Here is a 24,807-nt window from a genome sequence, read left to right on the forward strand (position 1 = left end):
GTGCTGGCCCATTGCAAACCGTCCGCCTTATCTTCTACCGACATCTTTCCGCCCCTACCACCGCTTTCCTCCCTCTTTGGTTTTCTTCTTCTTTCTTCCTTTGTTTGGGAAGCTCATGCTACTCAAATATAAGTTTCTTGCATCTATAGGTAGAAGCGTATCATACTACGTCGGGCGATGGTGGGGACGAGGCACAGCATTTGAAGTATCTGGGAAAATGTTTATTTTGTTTTATATGGCGATAAAGAGTGTTCGGGCTCATCTACGAGCAAGAAAAAATGCAATTAATTATAACCATTCTGTAGCTGTCAGGTGGACTAAAGAACCAAGTGAACTGCATCCCGTGAGGGCCTTGTGAGCAGGGGAGGCTTTGCGTTGAACCATTGCGACTTCCTTTTGGTACCAGTTATTATATTTCTTAAGCAAACTTTCCTCTGAGACGCACAATATTATAATGCAATCTTGCGCATGCATAGATAACTCTCGCTCTTAAAATGCATAAGCCTTTACTTCTTAACGACGTCACCCGCGCTTGGTCTAAACGACGGATCCGCAAACAAAAATTGCCCATTTCGACGCGCCTCATGTAATCGCTCATTGACCATCTCACGATACCGCCGCGCCGCCTCTTCCTTATCTTCCCTGTCTTCCTGCGTAGTCGGGAAATCAGACCGCCAGAACCCCACTGGTGAACGCGGTCGCTGCCATGCAGAGCGATGACGCGAGACTTGAGCGACCATTGAGTTTATCGTGTTATGATTGTCATCACCCTGTGGGTCGTCGACCATAGTCGTTTCCGTGTTCCATACTGGTCCAGAGGGTAGCGGCGGTATGGGACCCGCGGTGCTGTAAAACTCCTTGCATTTGCCGCACTGGCGGCCCGGTAAACAAGCGCGTTTGTCGTGGCCGCGGACGACCTCGTCGTACGCATAGTCGAGCGCTTCGTTGTAGTTCGGGTTCACGATAAAGTCCTCGAGCGTCCATTCGCGTTCACCGGCGCTGTTGTGCGTTAGTTTACGCTTGGTGACGAAGAGAGTTGGAACAGGGGAGCTCACGGTTTCTGAATGGATGTGCTGTACCGACCGCGACCCTTATTTTCCCGCGCAACCTCGTCGCTGATTAGTGGAGTTCGCGTCATGGGCGTGTTAAGCAAACGTGCCAGTTGCGGTAGAGGTGTTGTTGGGGTCGTCGCTGTCGTCATTGCAGCAGTGTTACGTGCTCCATTAGCTGCATCCTCTTTCGCTTGTCGTTGCTTCTTGACAGATGCAGGATCTCCAAGCGAATACATGCGCTTCCGCGCGCGCACAGGCGTGTCCATACTTTTCGGCGTAGGCATGTAATTCATTTCCGGCGATCCCGCTTTCTGCTGCTGCCAGTTGCTGCCCTTCATCTTCACAGCCGGTATTTTATTCACCGTCATTGGCGTCAAAACAACAATTGCCAGTGACTCTTTCCTTTCGCGATTAGTCGCTGCAATGTTGTCGACAGCCTCAGGCAGCTCCGCAAGTAGCTTTGCTAGTGGTCCAGCCGGTTGCGGCTGCGACAATGTCTGACTCGCTGACATGTTTGTGGCTTGACTATTGCGCAAGGAATACCGTTCCGGCTTGTCCGTCATCGCGACGTCAGCGTCGACGGTCTTGTTCAGGTTCGGCTGGAGCAACTTCTCACTGCCGTCTTCAGCGATTGACGCCAGAAGTCGCTTCATGTGCATTGGGTCGTGGTGATCTGCGCCGCGGAGTTCGCGGTGCGGACTGCTGTCCAGCGCGGCACTGTCGGGAATTACTTCAGAGCTGTTGTCAACGTCGTCGTCGTCGCTTGCGTCTTCGTGTATTTGGTCGCGTGCTGATCCTAGCGGGAAGATGTGTGGCGCGGTAGATACCGTCACCGGCTCCTGCTTGATCGGTCGGTCTGCTCTTGTAACCGTCTCTGCCGTCACAGACGCTGGTGGAAGCGCCGTCAGTGCCGCTTGCGTCGATATTATGTCACTCGATTTCCCGACGTTTGACCTTGTTCGCGCTCTTGCTGCTCTCTTCCTTGTAAGCGTCTCAACAGTAGGAGCTGGCGGTTCAACCCCTGCAGACGTCTGCGGTGCTCCATTCTCTACCAGTTGCGCTGTCAGCGTTTTGCCAGGATCGGCCCTGTTCGACTTCGCGCGCTCCTGTTCTAACTCCTTCGTAAGTGCTGCCACGGAACGAGTCTTCCTGTCTAGTAATTCCTTCCATCCACGGATGATATCACGATCTTCTGCCCGCTTCTTGTCTAGTTCATCTGCCTGTCGAATAGCATTATTCCTCTCCTTCTGCAGCACAACGATACCAGCACGGTAACGCTTAACCTCGTTCTCAAGTTTCTTCTTTGTCACAGTTAGTGCGAGAACTTCGGCGCGTGTCTTCTCAAGGTTCTGCACCTGCTTGATCGCACTATCTTTCTCTTGCTTTAGCCGAGTAAGGTTCGTATCGTACGTTTTAGCTTCGTTCTCAAGCTTCTTATATTCCACTACTAGCGCGAGATATTCTTCCTGCTTGGCCTGCAGTTCTGTATGTGCTGCCGATGCCATTACCGTAGGCCTCGGCTGTGGTGCAAGAGCCATTGGTTGCTGAATGGAAGTCGCAGAGTTCCACTTCGCACGCTCCTGCTCCAGCTCTTCCCTAAGTTGCTGAACGGCGCGACTCTCACTTGCAAGCGCAGCCTCCCATCCATGGATAGTATTAAGATCTTCTGTCTGCTCACTCTCTGGCGGATTGGCCTTGTGAATCGCAACATCTGTCCGCAGTGGTATCCGAGTGAGAGCGCCGCTGTAATTTTTGGCCTCGTCTTTGAGTGCATGGTTTGCTGCGGTTAGTGCGACATTGTCGGCTAGCTGCTTCTGTAGTGTCTTCAGCTGCTTGACCGCACTATGCTTCTCTTGCTGAAGCTGAGTGATAGTACTACGGTGTGTTGCCGACTCGTTGTTAAGCCTCTTGTGTGTAGTGACCAGCGCCGAAAATTCAGACCAGAGGCTCTCGTATTTCCTCTCTGCATCTAGCTGCAACTGTGAGACACGATTGACTTCGGCTTCAAGCTCAGTGATACGAGCGAGCTCCGCTCTGTAGGTAGGTGCCGGCACTGGTGCTCCCGTCGGTGCTAGTACCGGAGCTGCTTGCCCAGCAAGTTTGGTGATTGCCGTCAAACGCTTTACTTCAGCTTCAAGTTCGGCAATACGAACAAGTTCCTTGTTGTTTGTCGTCGATGGCGTTGGTATTGGTCGTGTCGGTGTCGACGGCGAGGTGAGAAGCAAGCTATCCTGCACGCATACATTCTGTTGGTAGATGTTAACATCGCTGACTGCGTCGGCAACAGCCAGAGTCTAGACAAACAGGGCGGGATACCGCGAAGCGCTCCTCGGCCAGCTTTCGCCAGTATTCAATTTCACTTTGGAGCCCATGCTTCTGATGTTTCCATATGTTCTCCACTGTAGCCAAAGATTTAGAGAACGGCTCTTCATAGACACACGGGATGAACAACTTACAGTCGTCAAAAGAGGCGCGCTCGCGTCTGATGCTCTCCTGCAAACGCGTCGAGTAAAAATCAACGTCTGCGCGCACATTCCCGTTCAAGTTGCGATCCACGGCGGAGTCTTGACTACTCGTCATAATGACGTTCACGCCGTCCCCGTGCCCCGACATAGCACGTGCGAACGACAAGCGTCGAATGCGGATTGTGCTGGGCGTGGACTATCGCGATGCGTAGAACTGCGTACACAAGTGCGCCGCACGATCACGTGCAGCGAAGCTGATGTGAGACTAGCGCAGAGATCGTGTGGCCTGCAGATCTGAATCCAACAATTTGATCTCTACAGCAGATACTCACACAATGTCGCTGATAGTGAGTGTTAGGACTTTTCTGAGAGCATGAAAGGTGTTACTATCATATAATAGTTCTAATTTCACAGGAAGTCAGAGTAGAGACAGATGTGGAGATTGCTTGAGCGGCGGCTGGAAGCTTAATAAACATGCTTTTTTACGGCGGTCATCGCGTCGATTTTGCTCATATTTCCCAGACTCTCAACGAGTTAACAGCGATTGCATCGGCCGTCCTTCTTCGCAAGGGTCGTGATCGCGAGAGTCGATGGTATTGCTGCCGCAGGCACTGGTGGTGTCGCAACGACTAATGGTTGGGGCGATAATGTGGTATCCGCCTTGGACTGTGTTCACGGCTTCCTCTGCTTCCTCTTAGGCGTCACAACCGCAAGAGCTGGTGGTTACGCTGCCAGATATTGGTAGTCTTGCAGGTTGCATTGGCTCCGCCAGCGCTGCTTCGTCTGTGTTCGCCGTGTTCCTTATCGAACACATCTCCTGTAACTGCTTCTCAAGCTCGTCAGCTTCGCCATCCCTAATTGCGATCACATTATCCCATCCTTGGACACTGTTGAGATCTTCTTCGTTTATCCTCTAGTAATACCAACATACGCATCGCCGCGACACTCTCGTTTTGTAGTTGGACTAGATTTTTTTGTAAGTTTTCGCCTCGTCCTTCAAACTTTCTCAACTGATCCATGGAGAGTCCAAGTTCGTCCTCCGCTTCGTCCTTAATGATTCGGCTTGATTGATCGCACTATATCTCCTGCAGTAATTCGGTAATCAAAAACACAGGTTTTTTTATTGCCTCGTTCTAATATAATTTGTTCACCGCAGCTAGTTCATTTTTGCATTGGTTCGGTAGTTCCCTCATCGGGCAGGACACAAGGCTTTTCTCCTGCTGCTAACTTCGTTAAAGTGCGAGTCATTTTGTTGCTTCTTTTTCAGACCCCCTTAGTGATGCGGCTGTCCCGTAAACTCCTTCCAGAAGCTTGCGAATTTCTTCTTCGATCGCTTCTTGAATTTCGTCAAACGATCACCTCCAATTTCAAGTTTCAGTATTGTGCGAGCAGATTTCGCGCTGCTTACTGTCGCATTCGCTGGTGTTCATGCCGATACACTGCCTAGACTACGGGCGCAGCAGGTTGTTCGATACTGTCGCCACGGAAGCGGCAGGCTTGTTCGATGCTTTCATGCACCTGACTCTGGCTTGAGTTCTACTGTACGAGCGCAGTCCTGACTGCTTGGCGCCGGTACTGCTGTCGCTTTGGCATTAGTGCTAGCGGCAAGCTGATATTCAAGCTATCCCAAGCATGTAGTCTGCTTGTATGTGTTAGCATCGTTAATCGCGTTTCATTAATCGCGTTATCAAGAGCTGGAGTTTGGACAAGTGGGTGCGCATGCTGCAGAACGCTCTTCGGTCAATTTCCACAAGTACTCAAGCACACTCTGCAGCCAAGCTTCTGTTGCTTCCATATTTTTTCCATTGTAAAAGAGGGAAAACTGGCGATCGCGGATCCATTGATGGATACCGTACAGTCGTCACACTCTCATCTAATGCTGTCATGCAAACGGGTTGACTAAAATCGACATCGGCGCACATCCGCGTTCAAATCGCAGTTCAGCACGAAGGCCTGGCTACTCGTTGTGGCCATTCCATTGTCGCCCTACCAAGCACCAGACCTGGCGTGCGGAAGAGGTGTGTCGAATTGCGCTGTTGGGTGCGCACTTCGGACACACGTTAGCATAGCACTAAGGAGCGCCGCACCATCACGTGCATATGGCCAAGGCTAGTTTGGAACGCGAAGTACGTGGCCTCGAGCACAAGAGTTGTAAGTCGTTGATCTTCACGGCAGATATACACACAATGTCACTATTTCTTGAGATGTCTGTGAGTTTCATGTCGACTGTCTGTGTGTGAATGGAGATGAAGTGCTAACGGGGGTCGCTAGAAAACCTGGGCGCAGGCGGATCCGATCGTGCCGGTCGTGTCGACTGGCATGCAGCCAGTTCTCGCATTTCTTCTGTTATTTGCCGGTAAGTGCGTTTCTGTGTGTGCAGGGCACGTTTGAATACACCGTACTGATAGTAGCTCTTAGGCATCATGCTCACGGCCCTGTTCAGCTTAATCGGTACGTGTCCGCTCTCTGTCTTACCGCACAGTACGCAACGGCTGGATGTTAACACCATACGAATATAGACAAGCGAGGAATATCCGGATTGATTAAACAATTTCTTCTCGTTATTCCTGCGTCGCTTGCATATGGGTGAGTAATGTCTATGTTCCTCAGATGACTACTATATACTAACGTATACCTCAATATAGGTTCGGATTTGTATATTTACTGTGTGCAGTGGGCGTCTATGTATAGGATAACAAGAAGACCAAGGGCTGGAGTGTATGTACTGTACAATATAGATGTTCATGGTGACTACAAATCGAAGCTGAGGCGGTCCAGGGCTAGGGCAGTCTGAGTACCGTGTGCAGCCAAGATGGCTGCTGCCCCCAGGGCTCCATAAACAGCACCAAATTCACTGGGCAGTCGCGACACTGCCTCCCATTCTTTTCTCGTCCACATAAGCCCGGCAGAGGTTCATACGCCCTAAGATGAGCGGCAAACGACAAGAACGCGCGGCGTTTGAGCGGAACCAGCAGCTGCTGAAGGCGCTACTCAAGGAGCCAGGAAACAAGTTTTGTTCGGACTGTAAGAAGCACGCGTATCCGCGTTGGGCGAGCTGGAATCTCGGCGTGTTTATTTGCATTCGGTGAGTGAGAGTGATGGGGTATTCCAATGTGGTGGCAGAACTGACGCGTTTGCAACAGGTGCTCGGGAATCCATCGCAGCATGGGCACACATATCAGCAGAGGTGCGTGATGCTATGACAATCTCTGCGATCGCGATTGCCGGTTTATATACTAACACTCCGAGCAGTTAAATCCGTCGACCTTGACTCGTGGACAGAAGAGCAATTGCAGAGCATGGTGCGCTGGGGCAATATCAAAGCCAATAAGTACGCGTTGTATACATATCCGGTATACATTGCTCAATGCTAACATCTTGTAGGTACTGGGAAGCCAAGCTGCCAGGCTCACATCAGCCGATGGAGTCGAAAATAGAAAACTTCATTCGCACGAAGTACGAACTTAAGCGGTGGTGCGCGCCGGGCCCGGTGCCCGACCCCGACACGATCAGCGACACGGAGCGCGAGTCCGAGGACGAGGCCGCAGACCTGGACGACCCCGCGCCGCTCAAGAAGGCGATGAACTCGACGACGAAGAAGTACTCGTCTTACGAACACAAGAAGGAGACACCGAAGTTGGCCGTTTCGGACGCATATCAAAAGAAGCAGCAATTAATCGGGTCAGTCACCGCGCGGCCGGCGTCTACCCCTGCATCCGGCACTGCGTCATTTGACATTGCACCGCTTGTTGGGTCAACGGCGGTGAAGGGGAGCTCGACGATCAGACTCAAGGTGGAACAGCCGAAGCCTCCACCTACGCCGTCAAAGCCGTCAGACGACCTGCTCGGTCTCGGCGCGTCGTCGGCACCAATATCCCGCGCAGCGTCGGCCGCGCCGAACTTGCCGCCGGCATCGACTGCAAATCTGCGTCCGGATCTTAAGTCCTCGATCCTGTCACTATATTCAAAGCCGTGGCCGCAGCCAGGCACTGGCCCTTCCTACGCATCGCCATCGCCGCAATTCGCACCGGGCTTCAACAACAACAATGTCTTTGCAAACTCGTCATCCTCGTCGTCCGCGGCCTCGTCTACTGCTGCGACACCAACATTCGGCATTAGTACGGCAGACCTCGTGAACCCATTCAGTGACATGTCAATCTCGTCGCAGCGACCAGTGACCGTCCCCAGTGGCATGCCGTCGTTCAACTCGACGCCGATCTCGCAGACTCCCGGACCAATGTATCCAAGCAGTGCGACGACCAGCGCGTCGCCGACCCCAGTGTCAGCCGCTTCGAACGACCCCTTCGCCGGCCTCGCAAGCGCGAACGCGTGGTCTGCCCCCCCAACAGTCAACGCATCCAAACCAGCAATCGCGCTTGACGACGACTTGGAGAACGAGTTTGGCTCGTTCCAGTCCTCGTCGACGCCGTCTGTGTTTGCGTCGTCAGGCGGCGTGGCTACGAACTTGTCGATCGACTTTTTCGACTCGCCGTCCTTCTCGAACCCGATTCCGCTTGGATCGTCGTCGGCAGTGGATTCGCTTGCGCCGACGCCAACGGATACACCAGGGCGAGCGAAAACGGATGAGGAAATATTTGGGAATGTGTGGGGTTAGAGATGGAGATATCGGATAATTTGGCAGAGTGCTGCTAATTGATACACCACGTAGCGTTTAGCCTACAAAACAAGCTACATCTACGCGCAAGCAGGAATCGCCGCCTAATAAACATTCAAACACAGCCTACCCCAAACGCGAAAAACGCGCCAGCGACCTGCCTAAAGAGGCGATCCGTAAACGGAAGATGATTGGGCAGCCGAGAGCCCTAACCCAGAGATGGCTTGCGCAGTCGAACTCAAATCTTCCGGGAACTCCTTCGAGCCTTTCGACAACGACTACCGCTTGTTCTGCCGCCCGTTCGAACGACACATATAACCTACTCAGCGCAATGACTTTCTGGAAAGAGGCCGGTTTGACGTATGTACTTCTTACTCTGGAAGGATGTCGTTGGCTGCGGTCGTTGGGGGGGTGGGATGCAATGAGCGGAGTCATTCCCGGGACTCGCGATTCTCGAAGAAACTCGAGCACTCGCTGCGACGAGCACAGAGACCACGGCTGCAGCGGCAATTCTAGTAGTGTGGCAATAACTTGCTAATCTGTGCTACAGCTACAACCGCTACGCCGCGATTGCCGCACGTGCGACCCGCCGTGCGCTGAAGGAAGACAAGCGCATCATCGCCGAGCGACGTGAGTTCACCGAGATCCGTGGTGCCAAGTGGACCGATGGCAAGCGTGAGTTTCCCTTTTTGCGGTTTTTGGATGGGGCGAGGAGCGAGATGTGATTATTTTAGTGCCGTTGGATGTGGGGTTGTTAGATGGAAGCGTGCGGACAACGCTAACGATGCGCGATGATCTAGAGGGCGAGTACAAGGACGAGAAGAAGTAAAAATTTCCCAACGTAATTCTCTCGGCAACCATGCGCGGATAGAAGACTTGCTTGCGTTGTTTCGGTAGTTGGGTACTCTGACTTGCTTTCCTTACGTTTTGCTGGAATGCGGTTAATATACGAGGATACATGGCGTGCCGTGGCGGCGAGCAAAATCATTAGAGCGCGAAAAAGTTGTTTGTGTGTCTTTGCTTTTTTGTTTTGTTGTTGCGGTAAAGCGGACGTGTGTCTTTGGGTATTTGAGGTAGACAATTAATCGAGCCGCGAGTACGGCTTGTGCGTGCATGATAATCACTTCGGCGACTAGTAGGAGCCTATTTATTGCCACTTGAAAGATGTAGATCCGAGATTGAAGAACTGAAGAGTTCGAGTGCTCTGCGTGGGAACACGCAACCTCAAACGGATCGTGAATCCCGCCGCACCTCGAAAGTAACTGCCAGCTTGCACGCAGCAACTTCGTCGTACGTAACCTCATCGAGCAGCTGTCGCCGCCATGACCGCCGTGCCGCCGGGCGTGCTGCCGCACTACGTGGACGTAACCGCGGACTTTGCTGCTGCGACCGCTACGCTCGCCCCAGGCTCGCTCGCACTCGCGGAGACCTTCGAGCTCGGCAACGCGATCAACGCGCTCGAAATCATGGACGCAAAGATGGACACGGGGTTGCTCGACATGCGTAGCGCGGACGCAGAGTATGATACCGCCGCACCACGGAGCGGGTGCGAGGTGCTCGGGATCATGGACGAGTTGTTCGGGTTGCACATGGCGTGGCATACTGGCGGTGCGCTTACGCAATCGGTGTTTACGTGCTTGTATGTCGAGCAGGCATTGATGAATTATGACGTTGGGAGCGGAGGAGTCGGAAGAGGCGGACTTGCGACGGCGCATTTCATGGGTCCGCCGTCAGAGACGGTGGTGGAGGATATCGAAGAGGATGAGGAGACTATGTTTGTGCATGTTGCGCTGCGCGCATTTGTGCTTGCCACCGTGCGGAGTTGTGAGCTTGCACGAAGGACATTGCAATGTCGGCAGATTTACGAGGTGGGTTTGCTCGCATTTTTGCTTGTGTTGGGTTGAGTTCTGACGTTTACCAGGACGAGGATATCGTGACAAGCACTTACTCGCTGGATTTACTGCAGGCTGTGCCAACCGCTGAAGTTCTCGTGCTGGTGCAAGGTGCGATCACGAAGTTACAAAAGCGGAGTTTGAGATCCACCAACGGAGACTCGAAAATATGCATGGCTGCGATGATGCACAGGCTACAACTCTGCTGCAGCATGCTCAAAATCTTCGACATGAACGCTGTTGATACACGCGATCTGGAGACCCTCGCAAACGAAGCACTCAGTCACCTCGGGGCAGCGAACGACACACATGCACACAGTACGCCGGTGCCGGCGGCCTTCAGCATCGCGATACAAGGTCGTTTAGAAGCCGCAATGCCGCTTCGTCCGGCCGTCGAAGGCACGTTCGCGAGTGCGGTCGATACAGCGCGGCGGTTGCTCGAGGGGCTGATTGATATCTTACGGGTACAGAAGCTCGCGCGGAGCGAAGACGCGGAGGTTCCGCAGGTAGTGGGGAGTATCGGGTTGTATTTCGAAGACTTTGCCACACGGCGCCCGCTGAATTTGCCATACGTGCGGGCGTCGCTGTTTCGCCAGTTCCTCGACCCACGGAGAGCGGCCGGAGGAGGCGGCGCGGTCGTGGCGGGAAAGTTTACGATGCGAGAGGTTATCGTGGCGGACATCACAGGCTTGTGCTGCCCGCCGCCAGCACTGTTTACCATGACTGAGACACACCCGGCGCGGAGAGCGTTTGACGAGTTTATGGCGAAAGCCGAAGTGTGCTACGAGACGTTGTTTTCGACAATGTGCCACAACAAGTGCCGACAGCGGCAGCAGCTGTGCCGCGTGCTGCTGGATTGGGATTCGCTGCAGGTCGACTCGGAGACGCTCGAAATGATGCCGGAGATGGAGGAGTTTGTGCCGCTTCTCTCCGGCAGCGAACAAGACGGCGAGGAGTTGCGTGCGCTACCATTGTCATCGTGGGTGTATTTCCGTAAACTGGAGATCATGGGATGGATCCTGTACGCAGGATTCGAGCTCGAGATATACACGATCGAAGAGTGGCCGCTGATCTTGTGGTACGGGCTCTACATACTGGGGGTGACGGAGGCGCATATCGTGCGGATTGAGAATGTTCTGACGGTGCAGCGGCAGGGACAAGGACAGTATGAAAAGCATCGCAAACGGAATCATAAACACACCGGGACAACAGTGGCTGCGCCCGAGGCGGCGGTGAACCATACGCGACAATGGCTGGCAGCACTACGGGCGCGGGTCGATATGTTCAAGGACCTGACCCGGGCACTGATGTATTTGATGGCGGCGTTGGAAGTCGTCGGCGCGGTGCGGGGACGGGACAGCAGCGCGAGCAAGTACGGTCCCGCGTACTCTACTGCCGAGCTGCAGTACGCGCTGCGGTTGAAGCCGTTCTCGACGGTAGGCGTGCCAGACCTGCCGACATACGACGCCTACGCTACCTCCACCTCCTCATGGCGCGACTGGCCACTTGAGCACCTCCTCACATCCGCACAAAACGCAGCTGCGAGCGCGCAGACGCGTGCGGGCGCGTGGAAGGGGCTGGGTGTGAACGACGCGCTTGTGAGGGGTACAGCGCTGCGGGCGCAGCAGCTCGCGTTGTTGCGTACGTGTGTTAGCACAACCGTCGCCGTGTTACGATTGAGGCAGGCACTGGCGCCGGGGGAGGGCAGCGCTGGGGATATTGTGCCCATGGTTGTGTCGGCCGAGAGCGCCGGGGGACATCCATGTTTTCCTGTGTTGCAGGTTGTGGTGCAGAGCAGCGGGTAGGTAGAACTGATGGCGCTGTAAAATAGATTTTGCGCTGTCTGGGATGTGAAGCGTATGTGGGTATACGCGTCTCACGGCGCGCGTGAATGCGCGAAAGTGCGACAGAGAAGACGGGATCCTGCTCTGGTGCAGTGCACGGCTGTGAAACATCCAGACTGTGGGGTCTCGTACCGCTAACGTGCTTGTACCGTCATGTGACCGTTCGCGACAAGCAAATACATTACAAACACGCAGAAGCGACGCATGCGATAGCACAGCGGTCGCACCGCGGTCGCACCGCGGTCACCGGAGTTGTGTGCAAGCTGTCGATCGCGCTGATCCCTCCCGCCGAGTGTGATACGCCATCGCCGCGAGCTTCACGTCTGGCATTTTGTACGGTGACGACCGACAGCTGGCTGTCCGTAGGGCTCCGGGGTTAAGTCGCCAAGTTGGCGCTAGCTAGGCGGGACACGTGCGCATGAAATATGGCGGAGCTTAGAGCAGCGACACGGCGGGATATATATAGAAACAGAGCGAAGATGGGGAGCGCGAATATCATCCCGTCTGCGGTATTAAATACAGACACCGTCGCGAAGTTTGAGAGATCGCGAGAGGGACTGCCGGATCGTACGAAGTTCGCGTAGTACGGGCGGCCGAAAACTCTCCGCCTGGAGGCCGCCGGGCAGGTCGCAGCGTCAGGGCCACGGCCGCGCTTTTGCAGACACGCATCGCCCAGCAGGCCCATTTCGGCAGCCCCCTTGACCTTGCGACATGCGGCGCCGCTGCAGCAAAATGTCGCGTGGTCCTAACCCTGCGCAACACGCTGGCAGAGGAGCGACAAGTCGCCTGGCGACGATGCCACGGGATAGGCGGACTATGTATCGCGCCAGGCGCCAACGACAACAACTGCTCCATCAGTCGCGGACATCGCGAAAGCGCGCGTACAGTCTACGCGCAGCCTGCGTCCGGCGCGGCGTGTGAGGCCGACACGCGTCGGCAGCGCTCGCCGCGCCGTGCCGGGTTTCGGCGGACAGACGATGCGCGCACGGCGTGATGGCAGCGCCCACATTTTTCAGCAGTCGCGCCGCGCGGTTCGAGCGGTCGCTCGAAGCAAGAGCGCTTCGCCGCGCCCGTGTTGGAGATACTCGCGACGGTTACTCGGTGCTCGCGTGCGCGCCGCGAGGCATAGTCGCGCCCAGGGCATTCGCGATGGATCGCGTGGCTGCGCGCGCTGGCGGCGGGCGCAACACGAAGCCCACAGTTGTCTCAACCTGCTCGCTGCTAGGCGAGGGCAATAGACTCGCGAGCCCGTGACCAGGGCGCACACAGCCACCCTTCGAGTCGCGCACGGCTGTGGCTGCGGCACGTTTCAGCCTCGCACAGGAGGCGGGGCAAATTACGGCAAGTGAGAGGCGGCCATGTCACCGTTGTCAAGACTGTCTATTCAGCGTCCGAGTACAGTCGTCCGTCGACGCATCTGGTATTTGGCAGATGCCAGCGCGTATTATCCAGGACACGACAGACGCGTACTTCGCAGACACGTCGCGCGGAATAGTGTATGCGAGGCCGGGTAAGTGGCTCACAGCTGACAAGTGAGACGCGGGCCGTGCGCTGTGTCGTCAATGTCGCGTCGCGTCGCGTCGGTCCGAGGCGAGTCGAGTCGTACGCACTAGCAGATGCGACCCTTTTGCTCCGCCAACATGGCGGCCGCTTCTCCTTTCTCTTCTCCAGAATCCCTCCCCCTCCTCGTCCTCTGTACGCCATGCTTCGCCCGCCAAAAGCCCTCTTGCTCGTCGGGCTCTCGCTGTCGGGCCTCGCGGGCGTGATCTACGTGTCCGGGCTTCACGAGGCGCCGCTCGCCTCCATCGTCGCCAAGACCTCTGCCAGCGCCGCTGCCGCAGTTCCAGAGGCCGACAGCCATGCCGCGGCCCTCTCCGCCATCTCTGCCATGTCCCTCGCCGACTATCGGACCGCCGCTGGCGAGAGCGAGTGCGAGAACCCCTACGCCATGGACGGCTTTCTCTACTTCAAAGAGCCCCTATCCACCCAGTCGACACAGTACTTCCCCTTCTACACGCTTGTGAACGAAACGTCCCCGGACGACCTCACCGCTGCTACCACGAACGACCCAGATCCCTTCATCGACGGCCACCATCAGTTTGGCGGCAAGATGCCCCAACCTCCGCGAAACGAGTTCTACAAGACTGCTCCGCACAACTGGTACAACGATGCCGTCCGGCTGAATCCGCTCAACGGCGCGAAACTCACGCCGGCTGAGCGCGCGACTCTCGAGGCCCGCACCCAGTGGATGCACAACAAGACCATTCTCCTCGTGGGCGACTCCACAGACCGCTTCCTCTCCATGTATCTCTGCCAGCTCGGCCTGGGCGGAAATCTCTCAATGGCGCCTGGCGGTCGCCACTCCTCTAGCTACTGCCATGTCGATTGGCTCAACTTCACCGCAATTTCCTGGCACGTTGCTTCCCTCTACGAGACAAAGCCCAGTTGGTGGATGGCGAAAGAGATGGAGTTTGTTTCGTGGGAAGACCGGTGGAACAAGTTCTTCATGCCCTCGCTAGTCATGGGCGACTTTAGCAGCCCCGTCCCCCAGCCGCGCGTACGTCCGGACCTCATCGTCATGCAGTCAGGGCTCTGGGATCACAACGTCTTTGTTCTCGGCAAGGCGGGCCAGGAGCGACTCGAGGCCAAGACCGAGAAGGAAAAGACCGCGGTCCGGCCAGACTTTACGCGGCTGCTCAATTACCGCGAGCTGCGCTACTACCTCATGCGCATGGACAAGGTGCTGGGCGACCTGCAAAAGGAGTTCCCCGACACGCCACTGCTGTGCCGCTCGCTCACGCAGCGCACGAACGGCGACCAGAACGCGGGCGTGCACCAGCTCGATGTGGCATTTGCGTATGCATGCCGCCGGCGAGATGTCGAGATGATGCCGTTCGGCCGGATCGTGCGCGGGCTCATCGGCATCGTGGACCTATTCGGCGACGTCGTGCACTTCCATGAGGGTCCGATCTCGAGTCTGTATTCGAACATCCTGTTCTGGTACCTAAACCGGGCATCCGGTGGCGTCGAGCACCGCGGAAAGCTTGTCGTCAAGGCCACGGATGGGCCTGCCACTACGACGAAGTTCAGCCGGTGCCATAACTACTGCATGCTCAATTACCCATCATAACTGCATATGTACTCTATTTTTGCTGAAATTTACAGGGACTTCTTAGGTTTGTTTTTGCATAGAATACACGACTATCTATTAAGCGGCTCGACAAAGTAGCTGTGACACCGCTCCCAGCTGCGGGCATTGTGTGCGGTGTCGCAGGGCCAGACTGTAACATTGCCTTTGACTTCTATCCCGCCGGCGGAGCGGAAGAGGTAGCTCAGCACCATGTCGGCCCAGATTCGCGACATGTGGCCGTGGCCAATGTGGATGTTGTCAAAGTATTCCCCGGAGAAGCCGTACGCGATGCGCGCCCAGTCGAACACCTCAATGCCGAGTTGCGCAGAGAGGGAGCGTGTCATACGGTCGATCGAGACGACGCCGAGGTCGTTGGCTTTCTCATTCTTGCGCATGATGAGAGATCGGTACATCAACGGCACGTCCGTGCCGAAGAGGGAGCGGATCTTCGCGACGAACTTTTGTGTGCGTGCGTTAAGGAATTGTAGTTGCCGCCAGTGCATCTGGGAGGCGGAGTTCCATTTGATCTCGGGGCGGGACGCGATGGGCGTATCTTTGTACTTCTCCGCGAGCTCCGCTTCGCGGAAGGACCGGTCGTCCCAGAGACCTGACGCGAATAGCACAAGGTCCGGTGAGCTTCCCGACGGGCCCAGCACGAGTGGCAGGGAGTACTTTTCAAAAATTTGATCGAAGCGCTCCTCAAACGCAACGAGCGGCATGTCTTCAACCCACCACCACTCGGGGCGGTATGTAAACATCCCTGGGATGTGCCACTGCATGAGAGTGAAGTTGAGTAGTGGCACATGGCAGTACGCCGTGGTCTGCTTTGGTCCTTGCACCGGACCACCGTCCATCGTGAGGTTAAGACCAAGGTCTTGACAGAAGAAGTTGATCATGTTGCGATCGATCGAGTCGCCGAGGATGAGCAACCGCCGGTCGTGTAGCCACCGCATCTCGTCGTGCAGCGCCTGCTCGGTGGTATTGAGCACTATTTTATGTTCACCGCCCTCTGCGATTTCGGACTCCGCTTGTAGCAGCCTGTGATACGTCTGTAGTTCTGCAAACCATGGCCGTGGGCTGAGTGCCATGTACTCCGCCTCGATCGCGTCGTCGTCGAGCACGAGATTCCCTCGCTCAGCCGGCCGCGGATATTGCGCGTCCGCTAGCTCGGGCCCATTGTGGAACTCGGAGTAGAATGGGACATACCGCGCGTCGGCGCTATCTGCACGGAAGTACACGAAGCCTGGGAGGCGGTAGGCATCAACGCAGGCGTCGGGTACGCGTGAGGAGGCGAAGGAGTGTAGAGGAGTGCGCGACGCGGCGAGATCATCGCTCTGTGGATAGAGAATGAAGTAGTGCTGGAAGGTGCGAAGAGAATAGACGAGAATGATGGCGCACCATAGCGCGGCGAGGAAAATGTAGACGTTTGCGCGCAGCTTCATGCCGTGGTAGGGGAGGGCGGCGGCAGGGATATTCAGAGGGTATAATGGAGAAGCAGAAACAGGACAGGAGAGCAGCGGATCTGGGAGCGTATCTAACAGCGTACCTACACGGGGAGCACACGCACACACGACACGGAACACACGCGACAGGCCCCGACGGGCAGCCGTGTCGTGGCTGAGCGCGGACGTGGCGAGCCTCGTGGACTTGGCGGTCCCCGTGGACTTGGCGGGCCCGGCGGGCAAGCGACCTGGGCCAGCCTGGCCCAGGTCAGCGAGGAAGCGCGACGCAGTGAGTGAGAGAATAAGGTGGGAGCGGCGCGGCATGGCCATGACGCAAGGGTGTGGAGGTGTGGCGCAGCGCTCGCAGTCCAGCCGAGTCTTACCCCCAGTTACCCTTCCAACGCGTCTCAAAACTTCTAAAAATGGCGCGTGCGGCTGTGTCGTCGCGGCTGGGCTGTTAGGCAGGGTGGCGCAGACGAGCGCAGGGTCCATATTTTCTCTGCGAAGGTTAGCATTGTTTCGCAACGCCAGCTCATGTTTGCGGAGGAGTATTCTCAGTCCCGATTTCACAGCCTGTCAGTACATACCTTCGCACATCCTGCGTTCTCGGACACCCGTGTCAGTTAGTACGGAGGCTTCCAGAGTTATGTTCTCAAACGCTGGCAGATCCGCATACGTGCGGCGGCAGTTTGAGGCGTCACGTGGTCGCGTCACGTGGTCGCTTCTATATTGCTGGGCGCGACTGTTGCTCGACAGATCCGATCTTCGCGGCTATGGCTCGGCGTCAGCACTGGGCTTCGTACTTGTTCGGCCGGGTAAAGGCGTCACGCGACTAGATCACGAACTCACAGCTCACAGTCACAACGAGTCCGTTGGGACTTAATCCGCTCCGGTGGGCGCCCTCCCGAGGCTAGTCCATATGTGGCATTTGACCTGCCGTACACAGCTAGCGCATCACGTGAATGTCCCCTTCCGCTGAAAAATTTGTGCTGCTCTACACTGTACGCGTCGTGGATTTTTTCCTTTCCCTCTCTCTCTGTCTCTGCCAGCGGCACAGTTGTCAGGGCAGAGCAGAGCAGCGTCTTCGTCGTGTACACTGTGAGCTACCACCTCTGCTGACCCGACTAGCTGTCGGCACTTCATCACCACCGTCTCCAGTCCTAACAGTTCGTCAGATCTCTCGCTCGCGATGCCAACACCCCAGCTGCCTACCTCTCCTGAAGCAAAGGCATTCGTGCCCGGCAGCGCGCCCACCGCCGGCATCCCCATCACCATGCTCGCACGCAGGTTGTCTAGCACGTCTTATTCCGGAATCACCTCTTCATCGACCACTAGCCAGCCCGCTCTTGCCGAGGACGGCGTCGAACCGCTGCCGACCCTCGCTGCGCCGGTCACCTCTAGTTTCGGTTCTGGCTTGCTTAGAAAGCTCGCAGTTATCGAGCTCAAAGATGGGACTACCGTGCAGGGATACTCCTTCGGCGCTGAGAAGTCGATCTCGGGCGAGTTTGTCTTTCAGACCGGTGAGCAATCCTCTCTGAGGTGGCTCTGATTTACATGCTGATCTGTCTACAGGAATGGTTGGGTACCCCGAGTCGCTCACCGATCCATCTTACGAGGGCCAGGTTCTTGTCTGCACGTTCCCGTTGATTGGCAACTACGGCGTGCCGTCCAGGGAGGCCTGGGACAAGGTCATGCCTACCATTCCTGTGCACTTCGAGTCCAGCCGCATCCATGTTGCTGGCCTCGTGGTCGGCGACTACACCGAGGACTTTTCCCATTACCTTGCGACCTCGTCGCTTGGCGCATGGCTTAAGGAGCAAGGTATTCCGGCCATTTATGGTGTCGATACGCGCGCCTTGACCAAGACCATTCGCGAGAAGGGCTCCATGCTCGGAAAGGTGCTCATGGCCAAGGACAACGAGCCACTCGCGTCTGGCACCGACTGGAGAGCGAACTACGAGACTGTTGGCTGGGTTGATCCGAACGTCAAGAACCTCGTCGCAGAGGTTTCCACACCCGAGCCGGTTATCTACTCGCCTGATCCCAAGAGCGCAATTGTGCTTCCCTGCGGCAAGACGCTACGTATTCTCTGTATAGACGCTGGCATGAAGTTCAACCAGATTCGCTGCTTCGTCAACCGTGGTGTTGAGCTCAAGGTCGTGCCCTGGGATTATGACATCACCAGCGAGGAAGGTTACGACGGTCTTTTTGTCTCCAACGGTCCTGGCGATCCTGCTACCATGACCGTCACTGTCGAGCATCTCTCTCAGGCGTTGTCCGAGGCCAAGACACCCATCTTTGGTATCTGCTTGGGTCATCAGCTCCTTTCGCTCGCGGCTGGCGCGCAGACGTACAAGCTCAAGTTCGGTAACCGTGGCCACAACATTCCGTGCACTAACTTGATCAACGGTCGTTGCTATATCACTTCGCAGAACCACGGCTATGCCGTGGACACCGATACCTTACCCGCTGACTGGAAGGAGCTCTTTGTGAATGCCAATGATTTGTCTAATGAGGGTATCTACAACACCAAGTTGCCATTTTTCTCGGTGCAGTTTCATCCCGAGTCGACTCCCGGTCCGCGTGACACCGAGTGGTTGTTCGACATGTTCATTGAGACCGTCAAGCAGAGCGCACTGTCCGGCAAGTTGGTCCCGGTCGTGTTTCCTGGTGGTACTATCGAGGAGAATGAGCGCAAGGCGCCGCGTGTGCATGTTAAGAAAGTGCTTGTTCTTGGCAGCGGTGGTCTTTCCATCGGTCAAGCTGGCGAATTTGATTACTCCGGCTCGCAGGCCATCAAGGCACTCAAGGAAGAGGGCATATATACCATCCTGATCAACCCGAACATCGCGACTATCCAGACTTCCAAAGGTTTGGCGGACAAAGTCTACTTCCTGCCGGTCACCGCCGAGTTTGTTCGCAAGGTCATTAAATACGAGCATCCCGACGCTATTTATGTGACCTTTGGCGGTCAGACAGCTTTGAACGTCGGTATTGAGCTCAAGGATGAATTCGAGGGACTCGGCGTCAAGGTTCTTGGTACGCCTATTGAGACCATCATTACGACTGAGGACCGTGAGTTATTTGCTCGCTCCATGGAGGAGATTGGCGAAAAGTGCGCAAAGTCTGCGTCTGCTTCAAACATGCAGGAAGCGCTCACTGCCGTTGCTGATATTGGCTACCCCGTCATCGTACGCGCCGCGTATGCGCTTGGTGGTCTGGGCTCTGGTTTTGCTGAGAATGAGCAGCAGCTTGTTGATCTTTGCAATAAGGCGTTTGCTATTAGTCCGCAGGTGCTGGTCGAGCGTAGTATGAAGGGGTGGAAGGAGATCGAGTACGAAGTTGTGCGCGATTGTCGCGACAACTGTATCACCGTGTGCAACATGGAGAACTTTGATCCGCTTGGAATTCATACTGGTGACTCGATAGTCATTGCGCCGTCGCAGACGTTGTCAGATGAGGATTACAATATGCTTCGCACGACTGCTGTGAATGTTATTCGCCACCTTGGTGTTGTCGGCGAGTGCAATATCCAGTACGCGCTCAATCCGTTTTCCAAGGAGTATTGCATCATCGAGGTCAATGCGCGCCTGTCGCGGTCGTCTGCGCTTGCGTCCAAGGCGACTGGATACCCGCTTGCGTTCGTCGCTACCAAACTTGGCTTGAACATCCCGCTCAACGAGATCAAGAACTCCGTTACCAAGCTTACTTGCGCATGCTTTGAGCCGTCCCTCGACTACGTCGTAGTCAAGATTCCCCGCTGGGATTTGAAAAAGTTTACGCGTGTCAGCACCGTGCTCAGCTCGAGCATGAAAAGTGTTGGTGAGGTCATGAGCATTGGTCGCACCTTCGAAGAGGCAATTCAGAAGGCCATTCGCTCGATTGATTACCAGAACCTTGGGTTCAACGCTACTGAGGCGCTCATGTCCATTGATATCGACACCGAACTTCAGACCCCGTCGGATCAGCGCTTGTTTGCTATCGCCAACGCGCTTGACTCGGGATACTCTGTGCAGAAGATCTGGGAGATGACAAAAATTGATCGTTGGTTCTTGCATAAGCTCGAGCGACTTATCAACTTTGGCAAGTACGTGTCGACGTTGAACGCAAGCACCGCGAGTGGCGAACTTATCCGCGAAGCGAAGCAGCTTGGTTTTGATGACCGCCAGCTCGCAAAGTTTATGAACTCGAATGAGCTCGCGATTCGACAGCGTCGTCTCGAGTTTGGCATCATGCCGTTTGTGAAACAGATTGATACTGTTGCAGCGGAGTTTCCGTGCTTTACAAACTACCTTTACACGACGTACAATGCGTCGCAGCATGATATTTCGTTCGATGATCATGGCGTCGTTGTTTTGGGATCTGGCGTATACCGTATCGGATCTTCGGTCGAGTTTGATTGGTGTGCGGTCCGCACTGTGCGCACGCTACGTTCCATGAATGTCAAGACGATCATGGTGAACTACAATCCTGAGACCGTGAGTACGGATTACGACGAAGCGGATCGTTTGTACTTTGAGAGTATCAACCTCGAGCGCATCTTGGACATTTACCAGCTTGAGCGCTCTAGCGGCGTGGTTGTATCTATGGGCGGCCAGACTTCGAACAACATTGCATTGTCACTTGCTCGTCAGAACGTGAAAGTTCTCGGCACCTCTCCCGAGATGATTGATTCCGCGGAGAACCGGTACAAGTTCTCGCGTATGCTGGATCACATCGGTGTTGACCAGCCCGCATGGAAGGAGCTTACCAGTTTTGCGGAGTCGGAGGAATTTTGCGAGAAAGTCGGGTATCCTGTGCTCGTGCGTCCTTCGTATGTACTTTCCGGCGCAGCAATGAATACGGTGTACTCCAAGGATGATCTTGAGAATTATCTTCGGCAGGCGGTTGATGTTTCGCGCGATTATCCGGTCGTGATCAGCAAGTACATTGAAAACGCGAAGGAGATTGAGATGGATGCGGTCGCGAAGGACGGTAAAATGATTATGCATGTTATCTCTGAGCATGTGGAGAACGCGGGCGTGCATTCTGGAGACGCAACGCTTATTGTGCCGCCACAGGATCTGGATCCAGAGACAGTGCGGCAGATCGAGAAGGCGACCCAAAAGATCGGAAACGCGCTCAACGTTACTGGACCGTTCAACATTCAGTTTATCGCGAAGGACAACGAGATTAAGGTTATCGAGTGTAACGTGCGCGCGTCTCGCTCGTTCCCGTTCGTATCGAAGGTTCTTGGTGTTGATCTGATCGAGCTTGCAACGAAGGCGATCATGGGCATGCCCGTGCAAGCGTATCCGTCGTCGCCTGAGCTTGCGCGCAAGAATTACGTTGCAGTCAAGGTGCCACAGTTTTCGTTCTCGCGTTTGTCTGGGGCGGACCCGGTGCTTGGTGTCGAGATGGCGTCGACCGGCGAGGTTGCCGCGTTCGGCCACGACAAGTACGAGGCGTACCTCAAGGCACTGATCGCTACGGGATTCAAGCTGCCCAAAAAGAACATTTTGCTTTCGATGGGATCGTACAAGGAAAAGGCAGAGATGTTGCCATCGGTTAAGAAGCTCCATGCGCTTGGGTACAATTTGTTTGCGACGACCGGTACTGCAGACTTCATTCAGGAACATGGTATTCCGGTAAAGTATCTTGAGGATCTTGCCGAAGAGGAAAACCAGAAGTCCGAGTATTCCTTGACTCAGCATCTTGCGAACAACCTGATTGACCTTTACATCAACCTTCCGTCATCTAACCGCTTCCGCAGACCCGCGTCTTATATGAGCAAGGGCTATCAGTCGCGGCGCATGGCGGTGGATTACTCGGTTCCGCTGGTGACGAATGTCAAGAATGCGAAGTTGTTGATTGAGGCGATCGCGCGCAACTCTTCGTTGAGTGTGTCGAACATTGACTCGATGACGAGCTATCGCACTGTGATTCTTCCGGGGCTGATTAACATTGCGGCCTTTGTTCCTGGCTTGACGGTTGCGGGCAGCACTGATTTCGAGAAAGTCTCGCAGGCGTCGATCGCGGCAGGGTTCTCGATGATTCGGATTATGCCGATTGGACTTGCGAGTTCTCTTACGGACGCACGCGCGCTTGCGGTTGCGCAGGGAAATTCGCAGCAGTCAGCGTACACCGATTTCAATTTTTCGGTCGCGGCGACGGCGACAAATTCGCAACAGCTGAGCCAAGTTACATCGACAGTTGGGTCGCTTTACATTCCCTTTAATAACCTGTCAGGGAACATCAACAAAGTCGCTGCGGTGACGGAGCATTTCAAGGTATGGCCATCGTGGAAGCCGATTGTGACTGATGCGCGCACGACGGATCTTGCGTCGATTTTGCTGCTGGCGAGTCTGCACAGCCGACCTGTGCATATCACGAGCGTGACGACGAAGGATGATATCAGTTTAATTGCACTGAGCAAGGAAAAGGGACTGCAGGTGACGTGCGACGTCGCTGTGTATAGTTTGTTTTTGTCTCAGGATAACTATCCGGAGTGCGGAAGCTTGCCGACGAAGGAGGACCAGGACGCGTTATGGGAGAACATGGCGATTATTGATTGCTTTTCGACCGGTGTGCTACCTTCGCAGCTTGCGCATGACGTTGGCAAACCTATTGTCGCGGGCATTGGCATTGAGGATGTATTGCCGCTGTTGATGTCGGCTGTGTCCGAGAACAAGCTTACAGTGGACGATATCATTGCGCGATTGAGTACGAACCCAAAGGGAATTTTCGAGTTGCACGATCAGGTTGATTGCTCGGTTGAGGTTGAAGTCGACCGTTTCTACATTCGCCGCGCGACGAGCATGTGGTCGCCGTTCGACGGCAAGAAACTTACGGGCTCCGTGCGCCGTGTTACGTTCAACGGACAGACGGCGTGCCTTGACGGTAATGTTTTGAGCGCGGGGACTATCGGCAACGATATGTCATCGTCTGGTGCGTACAACCTTGATAGATTGCGCAGCACAACTACTCCAAAGATCACGCCGAGGTCGCCGGTTGTGGCGAGCACTGATGGCGGCAAGTTTGTGCGTGCGCCGATGGCGGTGAAGAGCATTGAACAGCAGCTTTTGAGCGACGGGTTCCTTGCGCGCGAGCCGTCGCCGCCATCACTTTTGCAGTCGTTGCGGGGCAGCACGTTCTTGAAGCAACATATTTTGTCGGTGCGCCAGTTTGACCGGGTCAGCTTGCATGTACTATTTTCGGTTGCACAGGAGATGCGACTTGCGGTTGAGCGCCAGGGCGTGCTGAATATTCTGAGCAACAAGCTGCTGTGCACATTATTTTACGAGCCGTCGACACGGACGTGTTCGTCGTTTGATGCGGCAATGCAAAGACTTGGCGGACGAGTTGTGTCTGTGAGCACTGGTACATCGAGCGTTGTGAAGGGGGAGACGCTGCAGGACACGATTCGTACGGTGTCATCGTACGTAGACGCGATTGCGTTGCGGCATCCGTCAGAGGAGAGTGCGGCAATTGCGGCAAAATACAGTCCGGTTCCGATCCTGAACGCGGGCAACGGGTCGCTTGAGCACCCAACGCAGGCACTGTTGGATTTGTTTACGATCCGGGAGGAGCTCGGCACGGTGAATGGGATTACGGTGACGTTCATGGGTGACTTGAAGTACGGGCGCACGGTACACTCGTTGTGCACTTTACTGCAGTACTACAGCGTGAAGATCCAGCTCGTGTCGCCGCCGCAGCTGGCGCTGCCGGCAGAGTACAGAGACGAGCTCGAGCGGGCAGGCATGCTTGTGCTTGAAACTTCGGAGTTTCTGCCGGAAGTGGTGGCGAAGACGGATGTGCTTTATTGCACGCGCGTTCAGAAGGAGCGGTTCGCGGATTTGGCAGAGTTTGAGCAGTTGAAGGACACGTATATCGTGGACAGCAACGCGCTGAAGCACGCGAAGAAGCATATGAGTGTGATGCATCCGCTGCCGCGCAACAACGAGATCAGCGAGGAGATTGACTTTGACCCGCGCTCGGCGTATTTCCGACAGGTGAGTTTTCTTGCTTTTAACGCGCGAGAAGCTTGTGCTAACAGAAATCAGATGAGATACGGCCTGTTTGTGCGAATGGCGCTGCTTGCGCTTGTGATGGGCACGGACAACTAGAGGATTGCTATTTACACGTTTGATGGTTACGAGAGTATAGTTGAGAAGAGTGGATATTGTTAATGATTGCGAATACTACATAGGAGGAGAAAAGCACGATATAACGAGTAGAGTAGACACAAAAGTTCAGAGAGGGGGGAGGTATTTCATTTTATTTGTGTGTATATAGGTAGACATAGCATTAGTGATCTGGGTGTTGGGCGTTAGGTGCTTTGCTTGAATAGGAAATGACTAAAAAAAAGATATGTGTTCGGAATGTGTG

The 24,807-nt window shown here is 55.1% G+C and overlaps 8 protein-coding genes across 8 annotated transcripts; 6 read left to right on the plus strand and 2 right to left on the minus strand.

The window, feature by feature from the left end:
• Positions 1 to 237: 237 nt before the first annotated feature.
• Positions 238 to 3,705, minus strand: V1518DRAFT_421830 (uncharacterized protein). The gene is made up of 4 exons (XM_066905315.1): positions 3,509 to 3,705; positions 3,369 to 3,451; positions 1,056 to 3,298; positions 238 to 999 (listed from the first exon to the last, which is right to left on the minus strand). The coding sequence occupies exons 1-4, from the start codon at positions 3,663 to 3,665 to the stop codon at positions 507 to 509; spliced, it is 2,976 nt and encodes a 991-aa protein (XP_066757680.1). The 5' UTR covers positions 3,666 to 3,705; the 3' UTR covers positions 238 to 506.
• A 1,935-nt stretch (positions 3,706 to 5,640) lies between these two features.
• On the plus strand, positions 5,641 to 6,275 carry V1518DRAFT_421840 (uncharacterized protein). The gene is made up of 5 exons (XM_066905316.1): positions 5,641 to 5,727; positions 5,789 to 5,873; positions 5,936 to 5,968; positions 6,037 to 6,103; positions 6,163 to 6,275. The coding sequence occupies exons 1-5, from the start codon at positions 5,704 to 5,706 to the stop codon at positions 6,206 to 6,208; spliced, it is 255 nt and encodes an 84-aa protein (XP_066757681.1). The 5' UTR covers positions 5,641 to 5,703; the 3' UTR covers positions 6,209 to 6,275.
• Positions 6,276 to 6,297: 22 nt separating this feature from the next.
• Positions 6,298 to 8,310, plus strand: V1518DRAFT_421842 (uncharacterized protein). Its single transcript, XM_066905317.1, has 4 exons — positions 6,298 to 6,602; positions 6,661 to 6,704; positions 6,770 to 6,848; positions 6,902 to 8,310. Exons 1-4 carry the CDS (start codon positions 6,445 to 6,447, stop codon positions 8,130 to 8,132), a joined length of 1,512 nt encoding a protein of 503 aa, XP_066757682.1. The 5' UTR covers positions 6,298 to 6,444; the 3' UTR covers positions 8,133 to 8,310.
• V1518DRAFT_421846 (mitochondrial ATP synthase epsilon chain-domain-containing protein) lies at positions 8,311 to 9,286 on the plus strand. The gene is made up of 3 exons (XM_066905318.1): positions 8,311 to 8,492; positions 8,683 to 8,807; positions 8,933 to 9,286. Exons 1-3 carry the CDS (start codon positions 8,320 to 8,322, stop codon positions 8,959 to 8,961), a joined length of 327 nt encoding a protein of 108 aa, XP_066757683.1. The 5' UTR covers positions 8,311 to 8,319; the 3' UTR covers positions 8,962 to 9,286.
• On the plus strand, positions 9,230 to 12,096 carry V1518DRAFT_105527 (Mak10 subunit, NatC N-terminal acetyltransferase-domain-containing protein). Its single transcript, XM_066900662.1, has 2 exons — positions 9,230 to 10,000; positions 10,054 to 12,096. Exons 1-2 carry the CDS (start codon positions 9,455 to 9,457, stop codon positions 11,827 to 11,829), a joined length of 2,322 nt encoding a protein of 773 aa, XP_066757684.1. The 5' UTR covers positions 9,230 to 9,454; the 3' UTR covers positions 11,830 to 12,096.
• Positions 12,097 to 13,978: 1,882 nt separating this feature from the next.
• V1518DRAFT_377266 (uncharacterized protein) lies at positions 13,979 to 14,998 on the plus strand (the record flags this gene model as incomplete). Its single annotated transcript, XM_066901571.1, has 1 exon — positions 13,979 to 14,998. The coding sequence occupies one exon, from the start codon at positions 13,979 to 13,981 to the stop codon at positions 14,996 to 14,998; it is 1,020 nt and encodes a 339-aa protein (XP_066757685.1).
• A 71-nt stretch (positions 14,999 to 15,069) lies between these two features.
• V1518DRAFT_377254 (uncharacterized protein) lies at positions 15,070 to 16,440 on the minus strand (the record flags this gene model as incomplete). Its single annotated transcript, XM_066901570.1, has 1 exon — positions 15,070 to 16,440. One exon carries the CDS (start codon positions 16,438 to 16,440, stop codon positions 15,070 to 15,072), a length of 1,371 nt encoding a protein of 456 aa, XP_066757686.1.
• Positions 16,441 to 16,973: 533 nt separating this feature from the next.
• On the plus strand, positions 16,974 to 24,802 carry V1518DRAFT_421853 (uncharacterized protein). The gene is made up of 4 exons (XM_066905319.1): positions 16,974 to 17,538; positions 17,616 to 17,960; positions 18,013 to 24,431; positions 24,483 to 24,802. Exons 1-4 carry the CDS (start codon positions 17,403 to 17,405, stop codon positions 24,543 to 24,545), a joined length of 6,963 nt encoding a protein of 2,320 aa, XP_066757687.1. The 5' UTR covers positions 16,974 to 17,402; the 3' UTR covers positions 24,546 to 24,802.
• The last annotated feature ends 5 nt before the right edge of the window (positions 24,803 to 24,807 follow it).

Source organism: Limtongia smithiae, assembly GCF_038497785.1.
Source record: "Limtongia smithiae strain NRRL Y-17922 unplaced genomic scaffold V1518scaffold_12, whole genome shotgun sequence".
NCBI lineage: Eukaryota > Fungi > Ascomycota > Lipomycetes > Lipomycetales > Lipomycetaceae > Limtongia > Limtongia smithiae.

Bases quoted from the DNA above. Each gene is read 5' to 3' on its own strand.
- V1518DRAFT_421830 (XM_066905315.1), bottom strand. From the start codon at position 3,665: ATGTCGGGGCACGGGGACGGCGTGAACGTCATTATGACGAGTAGTCAA. The intron at 3,452-3,508 runs GTAAGTTGTTCA...CTTTGGCTACAG, and splicing joins GCGCGCCTCTTTTGACGACT to TGGAGAACATATGGAAACAT. The intron at 3,299-3,368 runs GTATCCCGCCCT...ATCTACCAACAG, and splicing joins TGGCCGAGGAGCGCTTCGCG to AATGTATGCGTGCAGGATAG.
- V1518DRAFT_421840 (XM_066905316.1), top strand. From the start codon at position 5,704: ATGTCACTATTTCTTGAGATGTCT. The intron at 5,874-5,935 runs GTAAGTGCGTTT...AGTAGCTCTTAG, and splicing joins ATTTCTTCTGTTATTTGCCG to GCATCATGCTCACGGCCCTG. The intron at 6,104-6,162 runs GTGAGTAATGTC...ACCTCAATATAG, and splicing joins CCTGCGTCGCTTGCATATGG to GTTCGGATTTGTATATTTAC.
- V1518DRAFT_421842 (XM_066905317.1), top strand. From the start codon at position 6,445: ATGAGCGGCAAACGACAAGAACGCGCGGCGTTTGAGCGGAACCAGCAG. The intron at 6,705-6,769 runs GTGCGTGATGCT...CACTCCGAGCAG, and splicing joins GGGCACACATATCAGCAGAG to TTAAATCCGTCGACCTTGAC. The intron at 6,849-6,901 runs GTACGCGTTGTA...AACATCTTGTAG, and splicing joins GGCAATATCAAAGCCAATAA to GTACTGGGAAGCCAAGCTGC.
- V1518DRAFT_421846 (XM_066905318.1), top strand. From the start codon at position 8,320: ATGATTGGGCAGCCGAGAGCCCTAACCCAGAGATGGCTTGCGCAGTCG. The intron at 8,493-8,682 runs GTATGTACTTCT...TCTGTGCTACAG, and splicing joins TGGAAAGAGGCCGGTTTGAC to CTACAACCGCTACGCCGCGA. The intron at 8,808-8,932 runs GTGAGTTTCCCT...GCGATGATCTAG, and splicing joins CAAGTGGACCGATGGCAAGC to AGGGCGAGTACAAGGACGAG.
- V1518DRAFT_105527 (XM_066900662.1), top strand. From the start codon at position 9,455: ATGACCGCCGTGCCGCCGGGCGTGCTGCCGCACTACGTGGACGTAACC. The intron at 10,001-10,053 runs GTGGGTTTGCTC...GACGTTTACCAG, and splicing joins AATGTCGGCAGATTTACGAG to GACGAGGATATCGTGACAAG.
- V1518DRAFT_421853 (XM_066905319.1), top strand. From the start codon at position 17,403: ATGTCCCCTTCCGCTGAAAAATTTGTGCTGCTCTACACTGTACGCGTC. The intron at 17,539-17,615 runs GTGAGCTACCAC...ACAGTTCGTCAG, and splicing joins GCGTCTTCGTCGTGTACACT to ATCTCTCGCTCGCGATGCCA. The intron at 17,961-18,012 runs GTGAGCAATCCT...ATCTGTCTACAG, and splicing joins CGAGTTTGTCTTTCAGACCG to GAATGGTTGGGTACCCCGAG.